A 25,847-nucleotide genomic window follows, 5' to 3' on the forward strand; every position below is an offset into this window, starting at 1 on the left:
ATAATATTCTTAAGATTATTTATTCAAATTTTTTTGATTCTTATATATTCGAATTTATTGTCTTATATTTATTGGGATCTATATATTCTTTTATCTTATATTTTATTATTTCAGGTTTTATCCATTGCTGAACTCGTACTACTGACTTTTATCCTCCGCTATTTTAAATATTATTGAATTTTATTGCATATTGTCAATTTATTGTGTTTCACGTATATTAAAGATCCCTTTACTTTTAGAGAGTGCCCCACTTCTATTTCTTCATATCTATTTATATTTATCTTTCTTGCTTATCTATTTATCTCTCTATCTGTTGCGAGCAAATGGAGGTGGTAAGTATGATTTCATTTTTTTAATGTTAATTTTACTCTCAAATGCCACGATCATGTATGAATGCGGCATCTGAGGGATACAATGATGGGGAGCAGTGCTATTGCAGCTCCCTGTCATTGCACCCACTACTTACAAAAAGAAATGCGCTTCGTGATGAAATAATTTGTTAGGAAGCAAATTGTTTTGTAAAATTTGGTGAAGCAGCCAAATAGAATTTTGCAAAACGTCGCTCATCTCTACTGTCTGTCTGTCTATCTATCTATCAATTTGCAATAGTGTCATTATTTTTAAATGATACATTCTTATTACACTTTTATAAAATACATTTAGTCCATAGGCCTAACTAACTGGGACATAGTCCTCAAAAATGAAAATACAGCCACAAAATTGGATATTTTTTAAAGCATCCTAAAATCTAATTGTGAGAGTTACATACCTTATGGGAATAACAGTTTAAGGAACATGAAAAAAACAATGTGAATAAATAGAAATGTAAAGAAAGCAATAAATGACAAAAAGAAAGCATTTAAATCACTAAAACCTCTCCAGCCCTTATAGGTACAACCCTGCTGTTCAGTGCTATACTCCAAAGCATTTTTATGTGGATCCATGGAAGGTCTCTTGTAAGACCACTAAAGGTTAAAACATATTTAAGTTAGAACAATATAACATTTCTGTTAAGTCCTCTCAATGACATCCACAATCATATTTTCATGGTGCTTCAAGACCACCTTTTTGTCTTCATACATCAGCATAGATAATGGGCTCATTTTTACTGGGCCACACGAGGAGCAATCAACTCTATCTGGATGGTAATATTTTACCAAACACTAAAGAAATTAAAGAAAAAAATATTATTTTATCAAGAAATGGTAATTTCTTATGACAATATAAATGTAACAGTAAATTGAATAATTGTCAAGTAAAAGTATAGAAAAAAGTACTAATTACCTTAATGTAAGCATGGTTAGTTGGCTTGAAGATCGTGCTCAGGGGGATGGGGCAGGATTTCATCACATCTGTATGCATTGAACTTCTTGGGATAGATTATCTGGTCTCCCCATCCAATTTTTTTTAAAGTCCACTATCATTTCTACTTGTCTGCACAAAGATCTTCCATCTTCAATAGGTTTGATGGTAAAGTTGGCCATAATCATGCCATGCATTGCATTTCTACCTTTCCTAAATCTCCTAGTACCAGAAGCTGGCGTCATCACATATTTAGACGACTCGACTGTCTGCATGAGGTTGGAATAACCGTAGAGGTTAGTAGAAGGAGTGTCCTTCGTAGAAACTAATAAAACAACTCTTTCCATTAACACTACTGTACAGTTGTTTTCTTGACCATCCTTGGACATTCCCTTGTCCTTCAGGTCTTCATGATTATTAGAATGTTTTTCGTGAAGGAACTAAGATTGCATCATTCTGGTGATATTGACAGTCTTCAAACTCGATCTGCTTTTAGTACTAAGGTCAACTTTCATTGACCCAAAAAAGATCTTCTTATTGCCTTCTTTGCTATGATAGATGTCAAGGGTCATATCTTGGATTCTCTCAGAAGAAAGCTGTATCCACAACTCAGCCAATTGTATTTTATTGTTGCTTGTAACAGAAGACATATCAAAGAATAACACCCAGTGATTTGTCAATTGAGAGCAACCTGAAACCAGTAAAAGAAAACTAAGTTCAACAACTGTGGTATATGATCAATAATTTTGCCAAATATAATGAATTCAATATTATATTTATGCAAGGTAGTTATTGGTCAACATCTCCTCTACAGGGTACCAATTTTTTAGACATAAAACACTTAGCTATAGGTGTCTACAGTGGTTTATAGAAAAGACAGGAAGAATTAAACACATACAATTTTCTTAATATAATCAATAAATACTTGCTTTTGGCAAAGAGGATTAGAATGGTGTCAGAATCTTAAAGAACGGAGTGTTCCAGCCTGCATCGATCTGTTCAGTTCCTCATGGCCAGGATTTGATAGAGCTGCATGATGAAGGGAGAGTACTTTATGTTCTGGGGGTCTGTCCTTCCATGTAGACTGGATGAAGTCTTTAAGCCAAGGTTTGAAAGTTGAAGGGGAATCCTTGGTACAGAAGAAGGCATTCCTAGAACATTGGAGAGGATTGTGAAGTGTAGAAGGGAGGTCAACCAAGACTTATCTTCACAGGTATTCTGTAATGTTTCTGAAGAGATATTGCTAAGAACTTCTCCAAGAATGATATGAGGTCTTGTGGGTTCTCTTAACTTATATATCTATAGATTGTGAGGTAGTGACGGACCTCATCCCAAAAATTCGTCTAATAACTTCACAAATTAATTTCTACTGTAAAACAACATTTCCCGAACTCTGTTTCAGTTCCAAATGGCTTCGTAGAGTATTCAAAGTATTGTGTAAATCCCTTATGAAGATATATTACTTTGATGAGTTTATCAGTGTGTGTACCTGCACATAGCGTATTGTGCCTTTCTAACACTTACTGTATTTCCCGCCCCATAATACGCACTCCCCCCCCCCAAAATAGGGGAAAAATGCCCCTGCGTCTTATGGGGCGAATGCTGACATTTTTACATCGCTGGCTACGATGTATGCGAGAGCGGGAAGGGACTGGGAGGAGGATCTGGGGGCCGGCAATTGCAGTGGGGCGGTGCAGTCACTGTAGTCCGGCCCCGCCGCTCCAGTGCTGCACTATACAAATATAAAATGTCTCATTCAATTAAAAGTGATTACACATGCCCCCCCACTCCTAATATTACCGTACATCCTAACCGCTTCTGTAGAATGCAGGCAGGCCGGGCGTGCGGCAGCGTAACTCCCTGATGTCACGTGCCTACACTGCCTACTTTATGAATGAAGCAGGTGGTGCAGGCAAGTGACATCAGTGAGTGACGCGCCGGCCGCCCGGCCTGCCTGCCTGCGTTGTACAGAAGCTGTTAGGATGTACGGTAATATTAGGAGTGAGAGGGCATGTGTAATCGCTTTTAATTGAATGAGACATTTTATATTTGTATACTGCAGCACTGGAGCGGCGGGGGGGGGGGGGGGTCTGTGGGTGACAGTTTTATGGGGAACATCTGTGGATGGCACTGTTAAGGGGTGGGGGGTCTGTGGATGGCACTGTTATGGGCTGGGGGGTCTGTGGATGGCACTGTTATGGGGTGGGGGGTCTGTGGATGGCACATATATAACAGTGCCACCCACAGATCCCCCATAACAGTGCCACCCACAGATCCCCCATAACAGTGCCACCCACAGATCCCCCCTTCAACAGTGCCACCCTCAGGTTCGTACCGAACTTTAGGATTTTTGGACCCCATTTCAGTAAAAGTTCTGGTTCGGGTTTGGTGTTCGGTGATTTCTTAGAGCTTTTTGAAAGGCTGCAGAGCAGTTAATCAACAAGCGTTTAACTGTCTGACCTTAGAAGCCATCACAGCCATGCCTACTAATTGCATGGCTGTGATTGGCCAGTGCAGCATGTGACCCAGCCTGTAACAGTGCCATCCACAGATCCCCCCTGTAACAGTGCCATCCACAGATCCCCCTGTAACAGTGCCAGCCACAGATCCCCCCTGTAACAGTGCCAGCCACAGATCCCCCCTGTAACAGTGTCAGCCACAGATCCCCCCATAACAGTGTCCGTCACAGATCCCCCATAACAGTGCGTCATCCACAGATCCCCCCATAACAGTGCGTCATCCACAGATCCCCCATAACAGTGCCATCCCCAGATCCCCCATAACAGTGTCCTTCACAGATCCCCCCATAACAGTGCCATCCACAGAACCCCAGTAATAGTGTCATCCACAGACCACCATTAGTTCCAAACCCACCAAAAGCACACCTTTTGGTTAAAAAAAATTTTTTTCTTATTTTCCTCCCCAAAAACATAGGTGCGTCTTATGGGCCGGAGCGTCTTATAGGGCGAAAAATACGGTATAAAAACTTTGATCTCCTACTTTAAATAATGTATTTATATCTGAATAGTACAATCCTCTGAACTCATTGTTTACCTAGTAACACTTCTATATCATAGGTGTCAAAGTTTTGTTTTATCCCAGAGGTGTGGATGTTACAGTAACACCTACAGTAAGATTTTACTGGCAAGATGCTTGTTGGATAAGATTATCATATGTTTTCAAGAATTTAGTTTCTGTAATGTTTTTGTTTTTGTCTTGGGATAGATTTATCTGGTCTCCCCATCCAATCTTTTTAAAGTCCACAATCATTTCTACTCATCTACACAAAGGTCTTCCATCTTCAATAGGTTTGATGGTAAAGTTGGCCATAATCATGCCATGCATTGCATTTCTACCTTTCCTAAATCTCCTAGTACCAGAAGCTGGGGTCATCACATATTTAGATGACTCGACTGTCTGGATGAGGTTGGGATATCAGTAGAGGTTAGTAGAAGGAGTGTCCTTCGTAAAAAAAAACACCAACATAACTCTTTCCATCTACACTTCTGTACAGTTGTTTTCATGTCCATTCTTGGACATTCTCTTGTCCTTCAGGTCTTCATGATTATTAAAATGTTTGTCTTGAAGGAAATAAGTAAACACCAATACATATGGGGGAGAACCAATATCATCCGGATATTCCCCTGATATATAACACAAACAACGGCCAATCCGGATAGGAAATAAATAATAAATATATATCTTTATTTGTACATGACACATAAAATATTAGTTAAAATCAGTTAATAACCCCATGGTCAGGATTTGATAGAGCTGCATGATGAAGGGAGAGTACTTTATGTTCTGGGAGTCTGTCCTTCCATGTAGACTGGATGAAGTCTTTAAGCCAAGGTTTGAATGTTGAAGGGCAATCCTTGGTAGAGAAGAAGGCATTCCTAGAACAATGAAGAGGATTGTGAAGTGTAGAATGGAGGTCAACCAAGACATATCTACACAGGTATTCTTTAATGTTTCTGAAGAGATATTGCTAAGAACTTCTCCAAGATTGATATGAGGTCTTGTGAGTAGGGTTGAGCGAACCCGAACTGTAAAGTTCAGGTTCGTACCGAACTTTAGGATTTTTGGACCCCATTTCAGTAAAAGTTCGGGTTCGAGTTCGGGTTTGGTGTTCGGTGATTTCTTAGCGCTTTTTGAAAGGCTGCAGAGCAGTTAATCAACAAGCGTTTAACTGTCTGACCTTAGAAGCCATCACAGCCATGCCTACTAATTGCATGGCTGTGATTGGCCAGTGCAGCATGTGACCCAGCCTCTATATAAGCTGGAGTCACATAGCGCTGCACGTCACTCTGCTCTTACAAGTGTAGGGAGAGGATGCTGCTGGTGATTTCAGGGAGAGAATAGGACAGAATCTGTGATCAGAACTCGAATCTAACTCAGCGATCTACATACATTTAGTTGTGTGGGTGCACAATCTTTTTACCCTGCCCTGAGCCCAGTGAAGAAAATAACTTTTATCCGTCTGTTAGTTCGGTGGGCGGCGGCCATTTTATGCAAGCTCAGTGCACCAGCACTGCATCTGAGCTTTCGTGACATTCAAATCCAAGCTTGAAATACTGCTCTAATAATCTGGTTTTAAAAAAAATCACCCTTTTTTTGGCAATATACAACATCTGGTGCATTGCAGGATTAGTCAGTGTGCAATTTAAGCTAGAAATACAGCCATAATTTTCTAGGTTTTTAAAAACACCCTTTTTTTTGCAAAAGACACAATTTTACAGCCCTTGCAGCATCAGTACGTGTGAAATTCAAGGGTTATTTACAGCTTTCATATTCTGTTAGTAAAAAAAAACACACTTTTTTGGCAATATCCAACATCTGGATTAGTCAGTGTGCAATTTAGGCTAGAAATACAGCCATAATTTTCTGGGTTTTTAAAAACACCCTTTTTTTGGGCAAAAGACACAATTTTACAGCCCTTACAGCATCAGCATGTGTGAAATTCAAGGGTTATATACAGCTTTCATATTCTTTTAGTAAAAAAAACACACTTTTTGTCACGGCTGTGTAATGGTCTGTTATTGGGGACTGAAAGGAATCCGTGTTCTTTTTTATGTCAAAACCAATTCTGCTTTTTGCTGAAGTTTTGTTTCTCTGTTAGGTACTAACTCTGATTGCTGTGAAACTAATTACTGTAAGGTTTCTATTCTCTGTAACCCTGAATTTTATCTCTTTGGCACTACTCCCGGACAATATTTCTAATATGGAAGTTCCGTTTTTGTTTCTCTTTTTCTGTCTGTAGCATGAAACGTGTTAATATGATAGGTTGAATACATAACTTACGATGATATGCTAATAAAGAGGGTAAAGCCCCCTCTATATAACCTGTGTGCATTAAAAATAAACCTCAGAGTGTTCATTCAGTACATCACTGTTGTGTCTTTTATTACCTACTGAGTGAAGCGCTCTCCTGACGTCAGAAAAGGACTCAAACCAAGCCGATACTAGAAGTTTGGTGCCAGGGGTACCAAGTGGGACGTTGAGATTCCTATCAGGGACCATGCACTTTTGCCGTGCATGCTTGTTGCCGGTGGCAACATGTTGTTTTGCATATTTTGACACTTCCCCTTTAAGTTGTGTGTCCCTTCCCATTCTGGTGTGCACGGGGTTAAGGTGTGCTTGGTAGGTGTGGTGGGTGTGACCTCAGGCCTTTTATATGTTGGTGTGGTGGAGCCTGAGTGTCAGTTTGGTTTGTTTGTCAGCTTGGTGTGGAGCTCTGCTCCTGGGCTGAATGATACGGTCTGTGTGAGCCACCCTTATTTATTATTTTGTGTATCTAGCTCTGTCTGTTGTCCACTCCGGTGTGTTTCTGTTTTCCCTCCCCCATCTGGTGTATGTAGTTTTGGTGTGGTCCCTGTTTGGAGGTGCGCATGGTGGTGTGACGGCTCCGAAAGGGGCGGGCTTTCCCGGAGGGGTTAAGTGAAGGCAAGACTGTGGGTTTCCCAGCCTGGAGCCTCCGTCCACCTCGGCTGCAGCAGGTAAGTGTTCATGGCATTGTTATGTGGCTGTTACTTACCTGCCATACTGTTTAGCCCATGGTCTTGCTTCCTGTTTGCTACTGGGCCTCTGGAGACACCATTCATCCGTGGTGTAGGATGTATGGGTGGTCTCTGCCCTGTCATCAGGCCTAGGGCATAGCAGGGATAGCAGGGTCCAAGGTTGGGGAGCATGAGCCCCCTTACCTTCTGAGGTGGCTCATGCGTTAGGAGTCTAGGGAGAGTTCAGGGTTGCACTAGGTGGTGACCTGCTCCCTGTTCCCTGCTTTCCTGCGTTGCAGCGAACGCCGAGTGGGGGTTTCCCCCACTCCCTGTCCGTGACATAATAATAAATAATGGCTCCGCGGTCGCGGTGCCTTCGAAAGAGGGTGCAGCTTGTATTGCTTGCTGTTTTCGGCATACATGCACGTTCTCCGGAGGGAGAGCGTCAAGGGGTTCACCGTTTACGGTGCGGTTGGTGGCTTTTTCCCCGCCACCTTGTTAACCGTTGTCCGTGTTGGTATCCCCTGGCTTCGTTCTCAGTAGTTCCTTGCTCTTGGGCTGGTTGCTGGCAGCATTCTTTTGGTGTACTGGCTGTGTGCTGGTTGGGAATGCTTGCTCATTGCCGCCCAGAGTGTGAACTGTGTCTGAGATGGACCCTGTGTTCAGTATTGTTTCTCCTTACTGCTTGTTGGCTGGCTGCCAGGGACCTTGTTGTTGGTCCTGGCATGCTGGCGGCAGTTTTGGAGGGATGTGCTGACACAGAATCTGCACTTTTTTTTATTTTTATTCCCCTTATTTTTTGGGGAGGGCTTTGAGGGGAGGGAGTGTCATGGCTGTGTCATGGTCTGTCATTGTGGACCATGACACTTTTGCCGTGCATGCTTGTTGCCGGTGGCAACATGTTGTTTTGCATGTTTTGACACTTCCCCTTTAATTGTGTGTCCCTTCCCATTCTGGTGTGCACGGGGTTAAGGTGTGCTTGGTAGGTGTGGTGGGTGTGACTTCAGGCCTCCTATATGTTGGTGTGGTGGAGCCTGAGTGTCAGTTTGGTTTGTTTGTCAGCTTGGTGTGGAGCTCTGCTCCTGGGCTGAATGATACGGTCTGTGTGAGCCACTCTTATTTATTATTTTGTGTATCTAGCTCTGTCTGTTGTCCCCTCTGGTGTGTTTCTGTTTTCCCTCCCCCATCTGGTGTATGTAGTTTTGGTGTGGTCCCTGTTTGGAGGTGCGCATGGTGGTGTGACGGCTCCGAAAGGGGCAGGCTTTCCCGGAGGGGTTAAGCGAAGGCAAGACTGTGGGTTTCCCAGCCTGGAGCCTCCGTCCATCTCGGCTGCGGCATGTAAGTGTTTTATGGCATTGTTATGTTGCTGTTACTTACCTGCCGTACTGTTTAGCCCATGGTCTTGCTTCCTGTTTGCTACTGGGCCTCTGGAGACACCATTCATCCGTGGTGTAGGATGAATGGGTGGTCTCTGCCCTGTCATTAGGCCTAGGGCATAGCAGGGATAGCAGGGTCCAAGGTTGGGGAGCATGAGCCCCCTTACCTTCTGAGGCGGCTCATGCGTTAGGAGTCTAGGGAGAGTTCAGGATTGCACTAGGTGGTGACCTGGTCCCTGTTCCCTGCTTTCCTGCGTTGCAGCGAACGCCGAGGCACGGTGGGGGGTTTCCCCCACTCCCTGTCCGTGACACTTTTTTGGCAATATCCAACATCTGGATTAGTCAGTGTGCAATTTAAGCTAGAAATACAGCCATAATTTTCTGGGTTTTTAAAAAACACTCTTTTTTGTCAAAATCCACTATTTTACAGATCTGCACGTGTGAAATTCAAGCTTAATATATACAGCTTTCATATTCTGTTACAAAAAAAACACGTTTTTTTGACAATATACAACATCTGGATTAGTCAGTGTGCAATTTGAGCTAGAAATACAGCCATAATTTTATTTTATTTTTTTTAAACACCCTTTTTTGCCAAAATTCACAATTTTACAGCCCTTGCAGCATCAGCACGTGTGAAATTCAAGGGTTATATACAGCTTTCATATTCAGTTAGTAAAAAAAAAATCACTTTTTTGGCAATATCCAACATCTGGATTAGTCAGTGTGCAATTTAAGCTAGAAATACAGCCATAATTTTACAGCCCTTGCAACATCAGCATGTGTGAAATTCAAGGGTTATATACTGCTGTCATATTCAGATATTAAACAAACACCCAGTTTGGGCAAAAAACTTAAATTGCGGCCTAGTCTGGATCAGTCCGTGTGAGATACACACTTTAGATACTGTGGTTCTATTCAGTTATTTGAAATACAGCCATTTTGGGCAAACAAGTTTAATTGCGGCCTAGTCTGGATCAGTCGGTGTGAGATACACCATTTAGATACTGTGGTTATAGTCTTCTATTAATAAAACACAGTTTTTGGGGCAAAATACACAATATTTCTGCCCTTGCAGCATCAGCACATGTGAAATTCAAGGGTTATATACTGCTGTCATATTCAGTTATTAAACAAACACCCGTTTGGGCAAAAAAGTTTATTTTGCAGCCTTTGCTGCATATGTCATTGTGAGATACACCCTTTACATACTGTCGTTCTATTCAGTTATTTGAAATACAGCCATTTTTGGCAAAAAACATTAATTGCGGCCTAGTCTGGATCAGGGCGTGTGAGATACACCCTTTATATACTGTGTTTCTATTCAATAATTTGAAAAACAGCCATTTTTGGCCAAAAACTTTAATTGCGGCCTAGTCTGGATCAGGGCGTGTGAGATACACCCTTTAGATACTGTGGTTATATTCAGTTATTTGAAAAACACCCATTTTGGTCAACGAACTTTAATTGCGACCTAGTCTGTATCAGGACGTGTGAGATACACCCTTTACATACTGTGGTTCTATTCAGGTATTAAACGAACACCCATTTTGGGTCAGGGACATTATATCTCCATAACAGCACACTGGGGCCTGAGGCGGATAGCAGTTTGGCGCATGTCCTTCCACCACCGAGGATTGCAGGGCGCTTCAGTTTGCCTCCTGTTGCTTCCTCCTCCTACTCCGCTTCCTCATCCTCTACCAGCTCCTCATCCGGTCAGCATAACACCTTCACCACCAACTTCAGCACAGCCAGAGGTAAACGACAGCAGTCAGTTTTAAAACTTATCTGTTTGGGGGACAAAGCCCACTCCGCGCAGGAGCTGTGGACGGGCTTTGAACAGTGTACACAATTGTCCAGCCAGGGCACAGCTCTGGAGGATGACGAGGTGGAGGAGATGGAGGAGGAGGAACCATGTTCACAGCAGGGTGGCACCCAGACCAGCTCATGGCCATCACTGGTGCGTGGATGGGGGGATACAGAGGACACAGACAATACACCTCCCACAGAGGACAGCTTTTTTTTGCCTCTGGGCAGCCTGGCACACATGAGCGATTACATGCTTCAGTGTCTCCGCAACGATTGCCGAGTTGTCCACATTCTAACTTGTGCTGATTAATGGGTGGCCACTATGCTGGATCCCTGTTACAAGGACAATGTACCGTCCTTAATTCCCTCACTGGAGCGTGATTGTAAGATGCGTGAGTACAAGCGCACGCTGGTAGACGCGCTGCTGGTGGCATTCCCACCTGACAGCGGGGGCACAGTGGAAGCACAAGGCGAAGGCAGAGGACGAGGAAGAGGTCGCCAACGCAGCTGGGGCACCGCCAGCACCTCAGAAGGCAGGGTTAGCATGGCCGAAATGTGGAAAAGCTTTGTCAGCACGGCACAACAACCAGCACCACCAGCTGATATGGAACATCTTAGCAGGAGGCAGCATTTCACCAAAATGGTGGAGCAGTATGTGTGCACACGCCTACACGTACTGAATGATGGGTCTGCCCCCTTCAACTTCTGGGTCTCCAAATTGGGCACATGGCCTGAGCTTGCCCTTTACGCCATGGAGGTGCTGCCCTGCAGCCAGTGTATTATCTGAACGTGTGTTTAACACGGCAGGGGGCGTCATCACAGACAAGCGCAGCCGCCTGTTCACAGCCAATGTGGACAAGCTCACATTCATTAAAATGAACCAGGCATGGATCCCACAGAACTTGTCCGTACCTTGTGCAGAATAGACATGTATACCGGCCTTAACCAGCCATTGTTATACTGCAGCGCAATTGCTCATTCTTTTATTTTGGATTTTTCACACTCCTTTGGAGTGTACCCTAATTAAAAAATTAAATTAAAATTAAAACCAGTGTTGGCTACCTCATCCTCCTCCACCACGGTTCCACCTACACCGCCACGTCCACCACCTCCTCAAACTCCTACTCTATATGGAACTCCACCTCATAAATCAAACTTTTTTTTATTTGTACGTATTTTATTTTATTTTATGTCATTTCACTACTTTGTCTGTTACATTTTCGGGTGATATTCGCCAATTTTTGGGTGTGATGTACCACTGCTATACCTATTAGCCTGGTAAAAAAAATAATAATAATTTGTCAGTTACATTTTCGGTTGAAATTCACCAAATTTTGGGTGTGATGTACCACTGCTATACCTATTATCCTGGTAAAAAAAATAAAAAATTTGTTAGTTACATTTTCGGTTGACATTTCTGTTACATTCTCGGGTTGACATTTTTGGACGTGAATAAACCCCTGCTCTGCATAGGTGACAGGGAATAAAATTTAAGAAATTCTTCTTTAATAGATGCGCGCCACCTCCTTTCATTAAATGATTAAACTTTAAAAAATTGTCACACATTTGCGCTTCAATAACTTTTCCCACATTTGCGCTTCAGTAATTTGCCCCACATTTGCACCTCAATAACTTTTCCCATATTTCCGCTTGATCCCCAAAAAAATTTATACATTTATCTACCTTGGATGTGGTCTCTCTTTCTCATGCTCCCTCTCCGGCGTGGAACCCTGATTCGCCGATAACCGTGATCAACATGGTAGGCTCAGAAAAGAACATCGAAAATTGATACAGAAGATATCCAAATGGATGGTGGATGTCACTGGGGCACCTCTGCATAGGTGACAGGAACATAAATTTAAAAAAATCGTCTGTTGCATTGTCAGGTGACATTTTTCTAATTTTGACGGATAGAAACACCTGCTCTGCATAGTTGACATGGAATAAAATTTAAGAAAATCTTCATTAATTGATGCGCGACACATATTTTCATTGAATGCTTAAGCTTTAAATAGTTGTCCCACATTTACGCTTTATTACTTTGTCCCATATTTCCGCTCTATCATTTGAAACAATTAATCCTCCCTTGGATGTGGTCTCTCTTTCTCGCGCTCCCTCTCCGGCGTGGAACCCTGATTCGCCGATAACCGTGATCAACATGGTAGGCTCAGAAAAGAACATCGAAAGTTGATAGAGAAGATATCCAAATGGATGATGGACGTCACAGGGACGTGCGATCAGGCAGAAGTTATCTAGAGTCAACAAAGCGGGAGCAGGGCCTCTCCTGGCTAACGTTTACAAATCCAAAATACCACAGTGACATTCCCTATAATTTTTTATTAATCATTCCAATAACAAGGCATCTTAAGAGTCCTGTATTGTTATTTATCGTCACTACCGTCCGAGTTGGGAGTGGGTAATTGCCACGCGCCCCCTCCTTAACTTGGAAGTTTATGCTTCAATACTTTGTCCCACATTTCCGCTCGATTACATTTAATTCCATCCATTGACCTCCCTTGCATGTGGTATCCTTTTCTCAGGCTCCCTCTCCGGCCTGGAACCCTGATTCCCCGCCACCCGTGATCACCATGGTAGGTGCATAAAAGAACATCGAAAGTTAATAGAGCAGATATCAAATTGGATCGTGAACATCACGGGGATGTGCGACATGGTGGGGCAGTAAGTGTGCACACGCCTACAAGAACTGACTGACAGGGTTCAGACCCTGCAACTTCTGGGTCTCCAAATTGGGCACATGGCCTGAGCTTGCCCTTTACCCATTGGAGGTGCTGGCCTGCCCTGCAGCCAGTGTATTGTCTGAACGTGTGTTTAGCATGACTGGAGGGGGTTATCACAGGTTATATTTGCCAATGTTTTGGGGTGTACCCTAATTTAAAAAAATATAAATAAATTTAAAACCAAAAAGCAGTGTAGGCTATCTCCACCTCCTCTACCGCTGCTTCCACATCCACCACCACATCCACCGCCTCCTCAACCTCCTACTCCATATGGACCTCGTCCTTCTAGATCAAGATTATAATTTTTTATTTTTACCTATTTTATGTTATTTAAAGTCATTTCCCTATCCACATTTGTTTGAAGAGCACTTGCCATGCTCTTAACCACATTTTGATGCCATTTGCAGCCCACTAGCCCATGACATTTTTACAGCCATTTTAGTGCTCAAAAGTTCGGGTCCCTATTGACTTCAATGGGGTTCAGGTTCGGGGTCAAGTTCGGGTCAAGTTCGGGTCCCGAACTCGAACTTTTTTGTGAAGTTCGGCCAAACTCGTCGAACCCGAACATCCAGGTGTCCACTCAACTCTAACTATATGCTATATGAAATTTGTATAATGTCACTGTTATATTATGTACAATCATGTTATTGTGAATATAATCTTATTATTTTATAATATTATCTAATTGATTTATTGCTTAATCATGTTCTGGTTTATTTTACTGCTATATATGTCTACTTTGACACTGGTCACATTGCTTGAGAAAGGCCCCATTGAGCTGGGCTGAAATGTTGCAATCTGGGGTAGTAATGCAGGTCTATCACCTTTTTACCCATATTGGAGTGCTGCCTCATTTTTTTCAATATAAAACATAGATACCTTGCTCTACTGTTTATGGCAGGGATTCACCGTGGTCATATGTTCATTTTGCCAAAATAAAACGTAAAAAGGTTGTTTCATGTCAGACTTTGGGAGCATATCACTGGAATATGCCATCAATGTCAGAGCGGGTCTCAGAGGTGGGACCCACACCAATCTATGAAACAAGCCCCAAAAATAAAGGAAAGCTCACTAGCAGTCTCATACAAATGACTTGAGGGCTGTTGCACATGTAAGGCTGACCTTTGGTTGCTTTGGGGTTCAGTTCTGGAGAAAGGTGAGGGTCCTAGCGGTAGGAACCGCATCTATCTTAAATTGGTGGTATATTCCAGTGATATGCTAGCAATGTTTAGTTTATGGATATCTTGGTCCATTCACTGATGGGCGGACTTTAGTGCTGCACTAGCCGTTTTATAGGCATCATCGGGCTTACTGCTAGGCGGAAAACTCTGCCTAACTTCAACCATGGAGAGCCCGGTATGTCACTGGATTTCCTTAAAAACTGTTTGCCCTGCCCATTTCAGCGCATATCAGAGAGGCTGCCTGGGTGAAAACCCCTTTAAATTAGTGCTCCAATTTGAGATACTTATAGGCTTTTAACAGTATATAACATAAATGTCTGACATGTGTTATCACCAGAAGTGTAATCCATCTATTTGGTTGCACATTACTGCTTACAATAATTTCCCAAAACTAATTGGTTGAAGACCATCACAGCCCGATACCTTCTGTAGTAGTCTTTGTGTGGTTGACAGTTGATCCACGAGTGTCAGAGATACTGTTATGGAACACCAAGGGATCAGGCAAAACCATAGTCAGGGCAGACCAAAGTCAGAGCAGGCAGAGAAGGGTCAATACGGTCAGTCAAGAAATCGGTACATAGGCAGACAAATAGCACATGTTTGAAGGGAATTAGCAAGCTGAACAACCTATTGCTCCGGTGCCTTCGCATAGGGTAAGGTACTAAGTACCCAAAGGTGGCCAGCCATAGGCTGGTTTAAATTAGGGTACACTACACATGCTGGCCATTTAAGAGCCAGAGGGAGAGAGCTTGCATGCTCTAAAGGCAGATGGTAATGGCCTTTCCGGAAAGAACAGGCTAAGGCTACATTCACACTAACGTATTTTGTTTCCGTGTCCGTTCTGGTTTTTTTTTGTGGATTGGGTGAGGACCTATTCATTTCAATGGGTCCCAAAAAAGTGTGGACAGCACACTGTGTGCTGTCCTCATCTGTATGTCCATTCCATAGCCCTGCAAAAAATATAGAGCATGTCCTATTCTTGTCTGTTTTGCAGACAGTCATAGGCATTGTTATAATGGATCAGTGAAAAAAAAAACAGATGCAATATGGATGCCAAAAGGACGTCATCCGTATTTTTTGCGGACAGTGTTTTGCAGACCGCAAAACACATACAGTCGTCTGAATATAGACTAAGACATGCCCCTGGAAGCAACACAGACTACTCCCGTGGCAGGGCCTAGTGAGAGAAGTCTGAGGAAGACCTATAGGTCCAGGCTGCCAGAGGAATAGCAAGTGGGTCAGCAGAAAGGCCGCCCAAGGGAGCAACAACTGAAAACAAATTTGAGACATTTATGGGTCATAAATGTCAGATAGCCATCAACTAAAGTGCAACCTACCAAATAAGTTGCAAATTACTTATTTTAATTATTTTACAATATGTATTAGTTGGTACTAGAGATGAGCGAAATGATTCTACAGAATTGAAGAAGCGCTGCTGATTGGACAAATTGATTCTAACAGTCCTACTCTGGCTCAGACTGGCCCACAGGGGTACAGGGGAATCCCCCGGTGGGCCCCTGAGCAAGGTGGGCCCCTAGTCTCCCACCCCCTGCACAAGTGGCACATAACACAGTAGACTTACTGCACTAAATACATATATTCAATGCAGGGCACCACAATCAGCAGATGTTCATATAAAAACTTGATAAATTATTTATTATATTGGAATGTATCCGTACGGTGGGCCCCCAAAATACATTTTACTGATGGGCCCTAGGTACCCCAGTCCGACACTGGTCCTACTAATTTGACAAATTGATTCTGTAGAATCATTTCGCTCATTTATAGCCTGAGCTCATCGCTTTTGTAAATGTCCAGACTGATTGTACTTCTCTAATACATGTAGCCTCCTCCCAAAGCAAAAACAAACAAGACAGAATTGCAAATAAAACATTTTTATTACCTCTCACAATAAACAATGCATCTATATTATTATGTATATAAATATTATCTTAGGAATGTGAATTAATATTTAGAGAATATTTGCTTCATATCTTTAGTTTTAGGCACAATCTTTTATATGGGTCCCAAACATCATGGATCTTTGATAGCTTTGGTCTTTTCATTGACTATAGCCTCTCCACTCCTAGAGTTATAACCTTGCTGTCTAGTGCTACACTCTAAAGCATTTCTATGTGGATATCTGGAAGGTGTCTTGTAAGACCACTACAGGTTGAAACATATTTCAATTACAGTAACTATGGCAATTATAAAATTCCTGTTACGTCCTCTCAATGACTAATCAAAACAGTAGAACAAATCTTGCAGCAGGCCCAGGATAAAATCCAAATTCTTTATTTCTTCATCATAAAATTCATAGGCTGACCAGACAAGCAAGGTCTACGCGTTTCAACTGTACATCTTAATCATGGTGTTAATGATTAGGACGTACAGTCGAAATGCGTAGACCTTGCTTGTCTGGTAAGACTATGAATTTTATAATAAAAAAATTGGATTTTATCCTGAGCCTGCTGCTGGATTTTTTCTACTGTTTTTTGATTGATTCCTGGTCCAGGATCCGGGCACGGCGAAGGAGGACGTTGGGTGAGCTGAAATCCTATTTTTTTTATTGTCCTTTCAATGACATCCACATTCTTCAACACTCATATCTTCATGATGCTTTAAGACCACCTTTCCTCCTTCATAAATCAGCATTGATAATGGGCTCATCTTCACTGGGATACACGAAGAACAACCAACTGTGTCTGGATTGTACAACTTCAACAAACTCTAATAAAAGAAAAAGAAAGGATTTGATAAAGAAATTGTAATTTATCATAACTATGTAAATGTAACAGTTAAGTTAATAAATGCAAATAAATATACAGAACAAAAGGTAATAATTACTTTAAAGTAGGCATGATTCGTTGGATTGAAGATCTCGCTCAGGGGGGTGGGACAGGCTCCTTCACATCTGTATGCATTGACCTTCTTGGGATAGATTATCTGGTCTCCCCATCCAATCTTTTCAAAGTCCACAATCATGTCCACTCTTCTGCACAAGGGTCTTCCATCTTCAATAGATTTGGTGAGAAAGTTGGCCATGATCATGCCATGCATTGCATGTCTACCTTTCCTAAGTGTCCTAGTACCAGACACTGGGGTCATCACGTATTTAGAGCACTTGACTGTCTGGATGAGGTTGGGATATCCATGGAGGTTAGTAGAAGGAGTGTCCTTGGAAAAGACCTCCAACATAATTCTTTCAGTTGACACCTCTGTACAGCTGTTCCCTTGGCCATTCTTGAATGTTCCCTTGTACTTCATGTCTTTTTGATTATTAGAAAGCCTTTCTTGATAGAAATAAGATTGTATTATTCTGGTGATGATGACAGTCTTTAAAGTCAATCCGCTTTCACTACTAAGGTTAACTTTCATTGACCCCAGAAAGATCTTTAATCTGCCTTTTTCACTGTGATAGATGTCAAGAGTCACTTCATGGTTTCTCTCAGTAGAAGAAAGCTGCATCCTTAGCTCGGCCAATTGTATTTCATTGTTGTTTGTGAGGGAAGACATATCAAAGGATAACACCCAATGATTTGTCAGTTGAGAGCAATCTAGAAGCAATAAAAGAAAATTATGGTCAACAACTGTGCTACATGATCACAAATTTTGCCAAATACAATGCAATGTTATATATGTTAAAAATGGGTCAACATCTCCTCTTTAGGGTAGGAATTATAGGAAATAAAACACTTAGTTCTAGGCGTCTACAGTGGTTATAGAAAAATCAGGAACAAATAAATATATGACAATTATCTTACTGTAATCAATAAAGACTTACGTTTGGCAGAGAGGCTTAGAATGGTGTCAGAATATAGAAGAACGGAGTGTTCCAGGCTGGAAAGGTTTGTTATGTTCTTCATGATGAGGGTCTGATAGAGCTGCATCATAAAAGGAGAGTATTTCATCTTCTGGGAGTCTGTCTTTTCATGTAGACTGGATGAAGTTTTCAAACCAAGGTTTGAATATTGAAGAGGATTCCTTGTTTGATTCCCTGGTAGAGAAGAAGGCATTCCCACAACCATGGAGATGAGGGTGAAGTATAGAACATTTCTACACAGGACTTCTGTAATGTCTCTCAGGAGATGTTGCTCAGAACTTCTCCAAGGACGAAGTGAGGTCTTGAGGGTTCTCTTAACTTATATATCTATGGATCAAAGGTCTCCATGTTAACACCTTTGACCTTTCATCTATGTAAACACAACAAAGGTCAAGGCCACAATAGACGCTTCTTCTATTATGTAAATGAAGCAAGTCATTAGGTGACATAAGTACCTGTTTACACAAGAAAAGTCTCCTTTAATGTCTATAAAACAGAAACTTTGCTTGATCATCAAAAAAAGGAAAGAGTTTGTAAGGGGCACACAGCTAATTTTAGTTTTTGCAATAATGATGTCATTATTTTTTTCAAGTAAATAGTTGCTTTGATCAAAACTTTATTTGAATGCAGTACGAAGATCTCTCTATCAATCTATCTGTCTATCTATTTATCTATAGATTTGCAATGATGAAGTCATTTTTTCAAGGAAGATTGTTATAGTTATATATTATTTTTGATGATTGTATCAGTGTGCACCTGTACATAGCATATTGTGTCTTACTAACACTTCTAGAAAACTATTACCTTCTACTTCGAATTATGTATTTCTATCACCCTGAATTATGCAATCCTCTCACTGTTTGCCAGTAAAACTTCTATATCATAGGTGTCACATTTTTGTTTTATCCCAGAGGTGTGGATGTTACAGTAACAACTATTTTCTGATTAGGTTATCATATGTTTTAAAACATGTAGTGTCTGGAATGTTTTTGATCTGTTCTTTGCAATATTTTTCTTCCATCTCATCTTTATTATTTGACTATCTACCCATCTCATAGTCTATCTATCTATCTATCTATCTATCTATCTATCTATGTCATTTCTGTCTGTAGATTTCCAATAATGATATTTTTGATACTGTTATTGTTTGTACAACCTAAAATGACATCTGTTATTAATAATTCCATATATGTGCAGTAATATACAAGAAACTTTAGTTAATCTATCTTTCTTCTATAGTCTTTTTATAGTCTATCTATCTATCTATCTATCTATCTATCTATCTATCTATCTATCTATCGTCTATTTATCTATAGTCTAACTTTATTTATCTGTTCCATAAGACACACTGACATTTTTCCCCAATTTTTGAGGGAAAAAGTATATCTTATGGAGTGAAAACTATGGTATCTATCTATCTGATTACTCAACTGGGTTTGGTAAAGGCCCACTTTTCTGGGACTGTGGTCAGGTGAAGGTCTGACCTGAACACAAATATTAAAAATGGCTTACAAACCTTGTAGACCTGTTTAGATGAAGATATATTACTTTGATTCGTTTATCAGAGTGTGTACCTGCGCATAGTGTATTATATGTTACTAACACTGATAGAGTTGTGGATGTTAAAGTAACACCTCCAGTATGATTTTACTGGCAAGATGCTTATTGGATAAGATTATCATATGTTTTGAAGAATTCAGTTTCTGTAATGTTTTGATCTGTCATCATTTGCAACATTTTTAATATCTTATCTCTATTATATACATATTCTGTGCATGGCATACCTTTATATGAGTTTCTTTTACCAGTGGTTGCTATAATCTAATTTTTCAAACACACATAGTCACTAGGTCACATTTTACATGAAGTCAGTTGACCTACTAATATCAGAAGAAGTTGAAGTTCCCAAAGGAAACCAAAACAAAACCAGAGAGAATTTACAAACTCCATGCAGATGTTTATTTGGCATATTTTTTTTTAATGCTAGTATTTTGCTTTGAACAATATTTTGGTTACTGAAATAGTTAACATTTACTAGCTGAACTGCACTTGTAATAGTGTGGATATGGCCTCAAAGACTTTTTAAATAAGCCCAATGTTACCCCTTTAACTCAATTGTGGGATGATGATGGGGTGCAATGGCATCAAGGGACCTAAAAAAAGGCCCCCAAATACAATGTGTATAAGATTATTAGGCTCTGCCAAATTCAAAACCTAATAGTTTGCTCCCCAAAAATGATTACGAATCTAATATACAGTACAGACCAAAAGTTTGGACACACCTTCTCATTCAAAGAGTTTTCTTTATTTTCATGACTATGAAGGCATCAAAACTATGAATTAACACATGTGGAATTATATACATAACAAACAAGTGTGAAACAACTGAAAATATGTCATATTCTAGGTTCTTCAAAGTAGCCACCTTTTGCTTTGATTACTGCTTTGCACACTCTTGGCATTCTCTTGATGAGCTTCAAGAGGTAGTCCCCTGAAATGTATATATAAAGTAGCAAACAGCGGCTACACCCACCAATCGGTTTTGGATAAGAGGTGCTCACCTCTAGAGGCCTCACCCCAGGCCTATATAAAGAGAGAATATTTGTATGGAAAGAAGAGGGGCACTCTCTACATACGGGATCACACACAGTCTGGATATGATAAGATTCGATATTTATTATCCTCACTGTAATTAATTAAAATGGTAAACTGTTACCCAACCATAAAACACTTCAATTAATCATAAAATACAATTCTAAAATTAATCCACTATACACAACTCCTCCTTAGATTCAAGGAAAGTAAGTCCTTAGATTTGCAGCACTATATTTCTCTGGAAGGGCTATTCAATATATAGCATAATGATACAATTCTCATTTGAGGTGCAATAGTGTAATCAGTTGATGAGAGCAGTCCATACAGCTTTGTGTATCTTATTCCGGTTGTGTTCCGATATCACCATACAGTCAATTCAACCTTGCTGCTCAGTTGAGCTGCGCTAGGTGTATCAGCCAGACGGCTATGTATTGTTTTGTCCGGAGCTAAAAGTAAATGTCTCTTACCAGACTCTCGATGTGCCACTCGCCCGCCTCCCAGTAGTCGGTCGTCTCTTACCGGCCTCCCGCTTCACGGCGTTCTCCTCTGCCCTGCTCCTCCTCACCCTTCACACGGCGTCCCGCGTGGTGGTGAAGCAAGCGTCGGCGCAGCGTCTCACGTGATGCGGAAGAGGCGTTCCTTACCGGTCAGCTGATTATGCTTGCCGGAGGTCCTGGTCGGGCTGAGGCAATTCCTAGACAGGCCTGTCGTTATTGGTTAAGTATCCTTTGCGTGCACATCAGTTGATTAAGCTCACTTGCTGGGACCAAACGCGTTTCGGGGACAACCCCTTCCTCAGTGGATATCAGTAGTGAGCTTTAATGCTTCTCTTTTATAGGCAGATGCCTGTCAATCAACTTTACTGGTGGTTCATATCCAAAATCCGGACTGGAATCCTTATTGATAGTCTTTCTTATATAGTGCTGCAATGTTGTATATGCATACTATCCTCCTCACATATTACAATTATAAAATAGAAAATCAGATCTGTTAAAACACTATGATAATACATAAATAGTTAAAATGCAAATCCTGTTATGCTATGGCGTCGATTCATAGACGACATTCTGTTTGTCTGGGAGGACACAAGAGAGGAGTTGGATTGTTTCCTAAAACAGATGAATGAGAATGATAGGAATTTAGTATTTTCCCCGATTGTGAGTTCTAAGGAAGTGGAGTTCTTAGATCTTGACATTAAAGTTGATGGGAATAGATTGACCTGCAGTACCCACTTTAAACCAGTTTCCAAAAATAGCTTTATTAGGTTTTTAAGCTGCCACCTACCACGGTGGCTAACTAATATACCCACAAGTCAGTTTAGAAGACTAAAGCGAAACTGCACAGTGGAAGAAAAATTTGAACAGGAAGCTGAATTGTTAAAGAATCGACTGGTAGAAAGGGAATATCCACTAAAAGTCATTGATGGGTCCCTTGAAAAAGTGAGGAAAATGGAGAGGAAAGAGTTCTTCTCAAATAAGAAGGTCACTGCAGATGACGATACTCCTAAACTCATCCTACCATTCAATTCCAATACCGCACTGTAGAAAAAATTGTCAAAAGGCACTGGAACCACCTGTTAAAGGATAAAACGATAGGACCCCATCTCCGTGACACTCCAAGTATAGTATACACCAAAGCCACAAATTTAGCGGGAAAAGTGGCGCCGACAGTTAAGAACCCCATAATGAAAAAGGGGGGGAGGGAATTGGTTATCCACAAAAGGGTTTTTTAGATGTGGGAGATGTGCCAACTGCAAAATTACTAAGTTCCCAAGAAAGAGAGAAAAGATACAGTCCACCATCAATTCATTCACTTTAAATATTAGGGACTGCCTCACCTGTGATACAATGGATGTGATATACCTGCTGCAATGCGGATGTAACAAGCAGTACATAGGGAGGACAAAGAGGACTCTCAAAAAGAGAGTATCGGAACATATAGCCAATATAAAAAAGGGCTATGAGGCACACTCCCTCTCCAAACATTTTAAATTGGTACATGGCTGTGACCCCTCAGGATTAATGTTTACAGCCATTGAGAAAGTCAAGAGACCCTGGGGGAAACCATATCGCACATATGTCCAGACAGGAGTCGAGACGTATTTTTGAATTTGAAACTATGATGCCGGGAGGTTTGAATGCTGAGTTGGAGCTATTTGGCTTTTTGTGAGGGGGGGGGGGGGGGCCTGTTGGGGATGGGACATCGGAGTATGGTCTTGTTATTGACACTCCGATCTCCTCTCCCTGCATGCCCCCTTCTCCTATTCCATCTACACCCCACTCGACACTCGAGCCTTTTCCTGGACTTAGATAAACCAACTCCATGTCTTGATATGAGATATATGTATGAATATCACCTAAGAAGTGGAATAACAATAACACCCCCCACCAAACTCTCCTATCCCAATAAGTAGATTGTCATTTATATCGTTTTATTAGCCACAAATAATGAGTTGCCCCAATGACCTGTCTATATATTTTAGTAACAGGATTTGCATTTTAACTATTTATGTATTATCATAGTGTTTTAACAGATCTGATTTTCTATTTTATAATTGTAATATGTGAGGAGGATAGTATGCATATACAACATTGCAGCACTATATAAGAAAGACTATCAATAAGGATTCCAGTCCGGATTTTGGATATGAACCACCAGTAAAGTTGATTGACAGGCATCTGCCTATAAAAGAGAAGCATTAAAGCTCACTACTGATATCCACTGAGGAAGGGGTTGTCCCGAAACGCGTTTGGTCCCAGCAAGTGAGCTTAATCAACTGATGTGCACGCAAAGGATACTTGACCAATAACGACAGGCCTGTCTAGGAATTGCCTCAGCCCGACCAGGACCTCCGGCAAGCATAATCAGCTGACCGGTAAGGAACGCCTCTTCCGCATCACGTGAGACGCTGCGCCGACGCTTGCTTCACCACCACGCGGGACGCCGTGTGAAGGGTGAGGAGGAGCAGGGCAGAGGAGAACGCCGTGAAGCGGGAGGCCGGTAAGAGACGACCGACTACTGGGAGGCGGGCGAGTGGCACATCGAGAGTCTGGTAAGAGACATTTACTTTTAGCTCCGGACAAAACAATACATAGCCGTCTGGCTGATACACCTAGCGCAGCTCAACTGAGCAGCAAGGTTGAATTGACTGTATGGTGATATCGGAACACAACCGGAATAAGATACACAAAGCTGTATGGACTGCTCTCATCAACTGATTACACTATTGCACCTCAAATGAGAATTGTATCATTATGCTATATATTGAATAGCCCTTCCAGAGAAATATAGTGCTGCAAATCTAAGGACTTACTTTCCTTGAATCTAAGGAGGAGTTGTGTATAGTGGATTAATTTTAGAATTGTGTTTTATGATTAATTGAAGTGTTTTATGGTTGGGTAACAGTTTACCATTTTAATTAATTACAGTGAGGATAATAAATATCGAATCTTATCATATCCAGACTGTGTGTGATCCTGTATGTAGAGAGTGCCCCTCTTATTTCCATACAAATATTCTCTCTTTATATAGGCCTGGGGTGAGGCCTCTAGAGGTGAGCACCTCTTATCCAAAACCGATTGGTGGGTGTAGCCGCTGTTTGCTACTTTATATATATTTTTCACTTCACCCATATCAGCTGTTAGCTCCCCACAAATCGGCTATAGACATTTGGGAACACATAAAAGAAAAATACAACAAAATTGACACATTTGTCTTCAGTGTTGAAGGTGAACCACAGATAGAACCTGAAGTGAAAATAGAGGAAGTCTTCAGGGAACTGGACAAATTAGTCCAGCGTCTGTTACGTAATAAATGGGAGATCAAATCTCTGAATCAATTTTTGGAAAAAGGGATTATTCCCAAAGGATTATGTCTTACAAAGACCCCTGCGTCAGATCTATCTGAGGAGAATTTTGACAGAGAATGGAATTCTTTCTTGAGAGCCCAGTCAGAAGTATTAATAACAATGATTATAAAAAGAAGATCTCAGATTGCTGAGGACTTAACACTGAAAATTGAAACTCTCAGGAAAGAAGTAGATTCTCTTCCAAACACAGAAAATGTAGATAGGTGGCGGGAAAAAATTTGTAAAAATTTAGACACAACAGAAAAGGAAATAATGTATAAAAAATCGAGAAAATTACACAATTTAAATAGGAAAATTAATGAGGGAGGGGAAGCACACAACAGAAATGTTGCAAGCACAGGGAATATACAGGAGAATAGCTCACATATAGGACAACACAATATTATCACTTCTAATCGTTATGAGGCACTAGAATCACCACGTTTTTTAGATCAGACCCCACCCCATCACAAAACAAGGACGAAACGGGCTCACACCCCAGCCCTGTCACCGGGATTAGTAAGGGATCACAATCACAGGAGACCGACGTTCCAGCACGACTACAATTTGAGGGAACGCCCACTAGAACACTCACACAACAAAATGAGATACCCCACACAGGGACACGAATCCCAACACAGGAGGCACACGGGATATCATCACTCACCTCAGCGGACACATTTCAACGATCAAAGACACGAAGGGGGCGACATTCAAATAAGAGAAAACAAGACAACTCAGTACAGACAGCGACGAACATAGTGAATATCAGTGGTAAAACACTGACTGACATCCAGACGAGACTTTTAAACAAAGGCCTTAAATTCGCACCGACTAATGTACTTGATAAATTCTCAACCTATATAGGGGTTGAGAAATTTGTTAGGCATCTGTGTCTAAAGAAATATTTTTTAAAAAATCCCATAGTGTCAAATGGCAAACAGGGTGAGGGCACAGAAAGATATGCACATACGAGTTTGAAGGGTAGATCAAAAAAATACCCAATACAAGAAATTAGTGAGCATATGGCAACGTTCAGGAAAAATGTTGAACGGGATTTAAGACACGTTAAAAGTCGGAAAATCAACAATAATGTCACTGGAGATGAGATTAGGGCAATTCAACAACTACAGACAAATGAAGAAATTACCATCAGACCAGCCGACAAAGGTGGTGCGGT

General features: G+C 41.2%; 1 protein-coding gene and 1 pseudogene across 1 annotated transcript; both read right to left on the reverse strand.

Annotated features, from left to right (window-relative positions):
• Positions 1 to 1,010: 1,010 nt before the first annotated feature.
• LOC120987739 lies at positions 1,011 to 2,451 on the reverse strand (annotated as a pseudogene).
• Positions 2,452 to 16,979: 14,528 nt separating this feature from the next.
• On the reverse strand, positions 16,980 to 25,348 carry LOC120987755 (nodal homolog 2-A-like). Its single transcript, XM_040415908.1, has 4 exons — positions 25,335 to 25,348; positions 18,187 to 18,503; positions 17,250 to 17,959; positions 16,980 to 17,132 (listed from the first exon to the last, which is right to left on the reverse strand). Exons 1-4 carry the CDS (start codon positions 25,346 to 25,348, stop codon positions 16,980 to 16,982), a joined length of 1,194 nt encoding a protein of 397 aa, XP_040271842.1.
• Positions 25,349 to 25,847: the final 499 nt, after the last annotated feature.

The sequence above is a fragment of the Bufo bufo genome, chromosome 1, assembly GCF_905171765.1.
Source record: "Bufo bufo chromosome 1, aBufBuf1.1, whole genome shotgun sequence".
NCBI lineage: Eukaryota > Metazoa > Chordata > Amphibia > Anura > Bufonidae > Bufo > Bufo bufo.

Coding starts and splice junctions, on each gene's coding strand:
- LOC120987755 (XM_040415908.1), bottom strand. Junction 17,960..18,186: donor TCTAAGCCTCTCTGCCAAAC/GTAAGTCTTTAT, acceptor TATTGCTTCTAG/ATTGCTCTCAACTGACAAAT. Junction 17,133..17,249: donor CGAATCATGCCTACTTTAAA/GTAATTATTACC, acceptor TTCTTTTATTAG/AGTTTGTTGAAGTTGTACAA.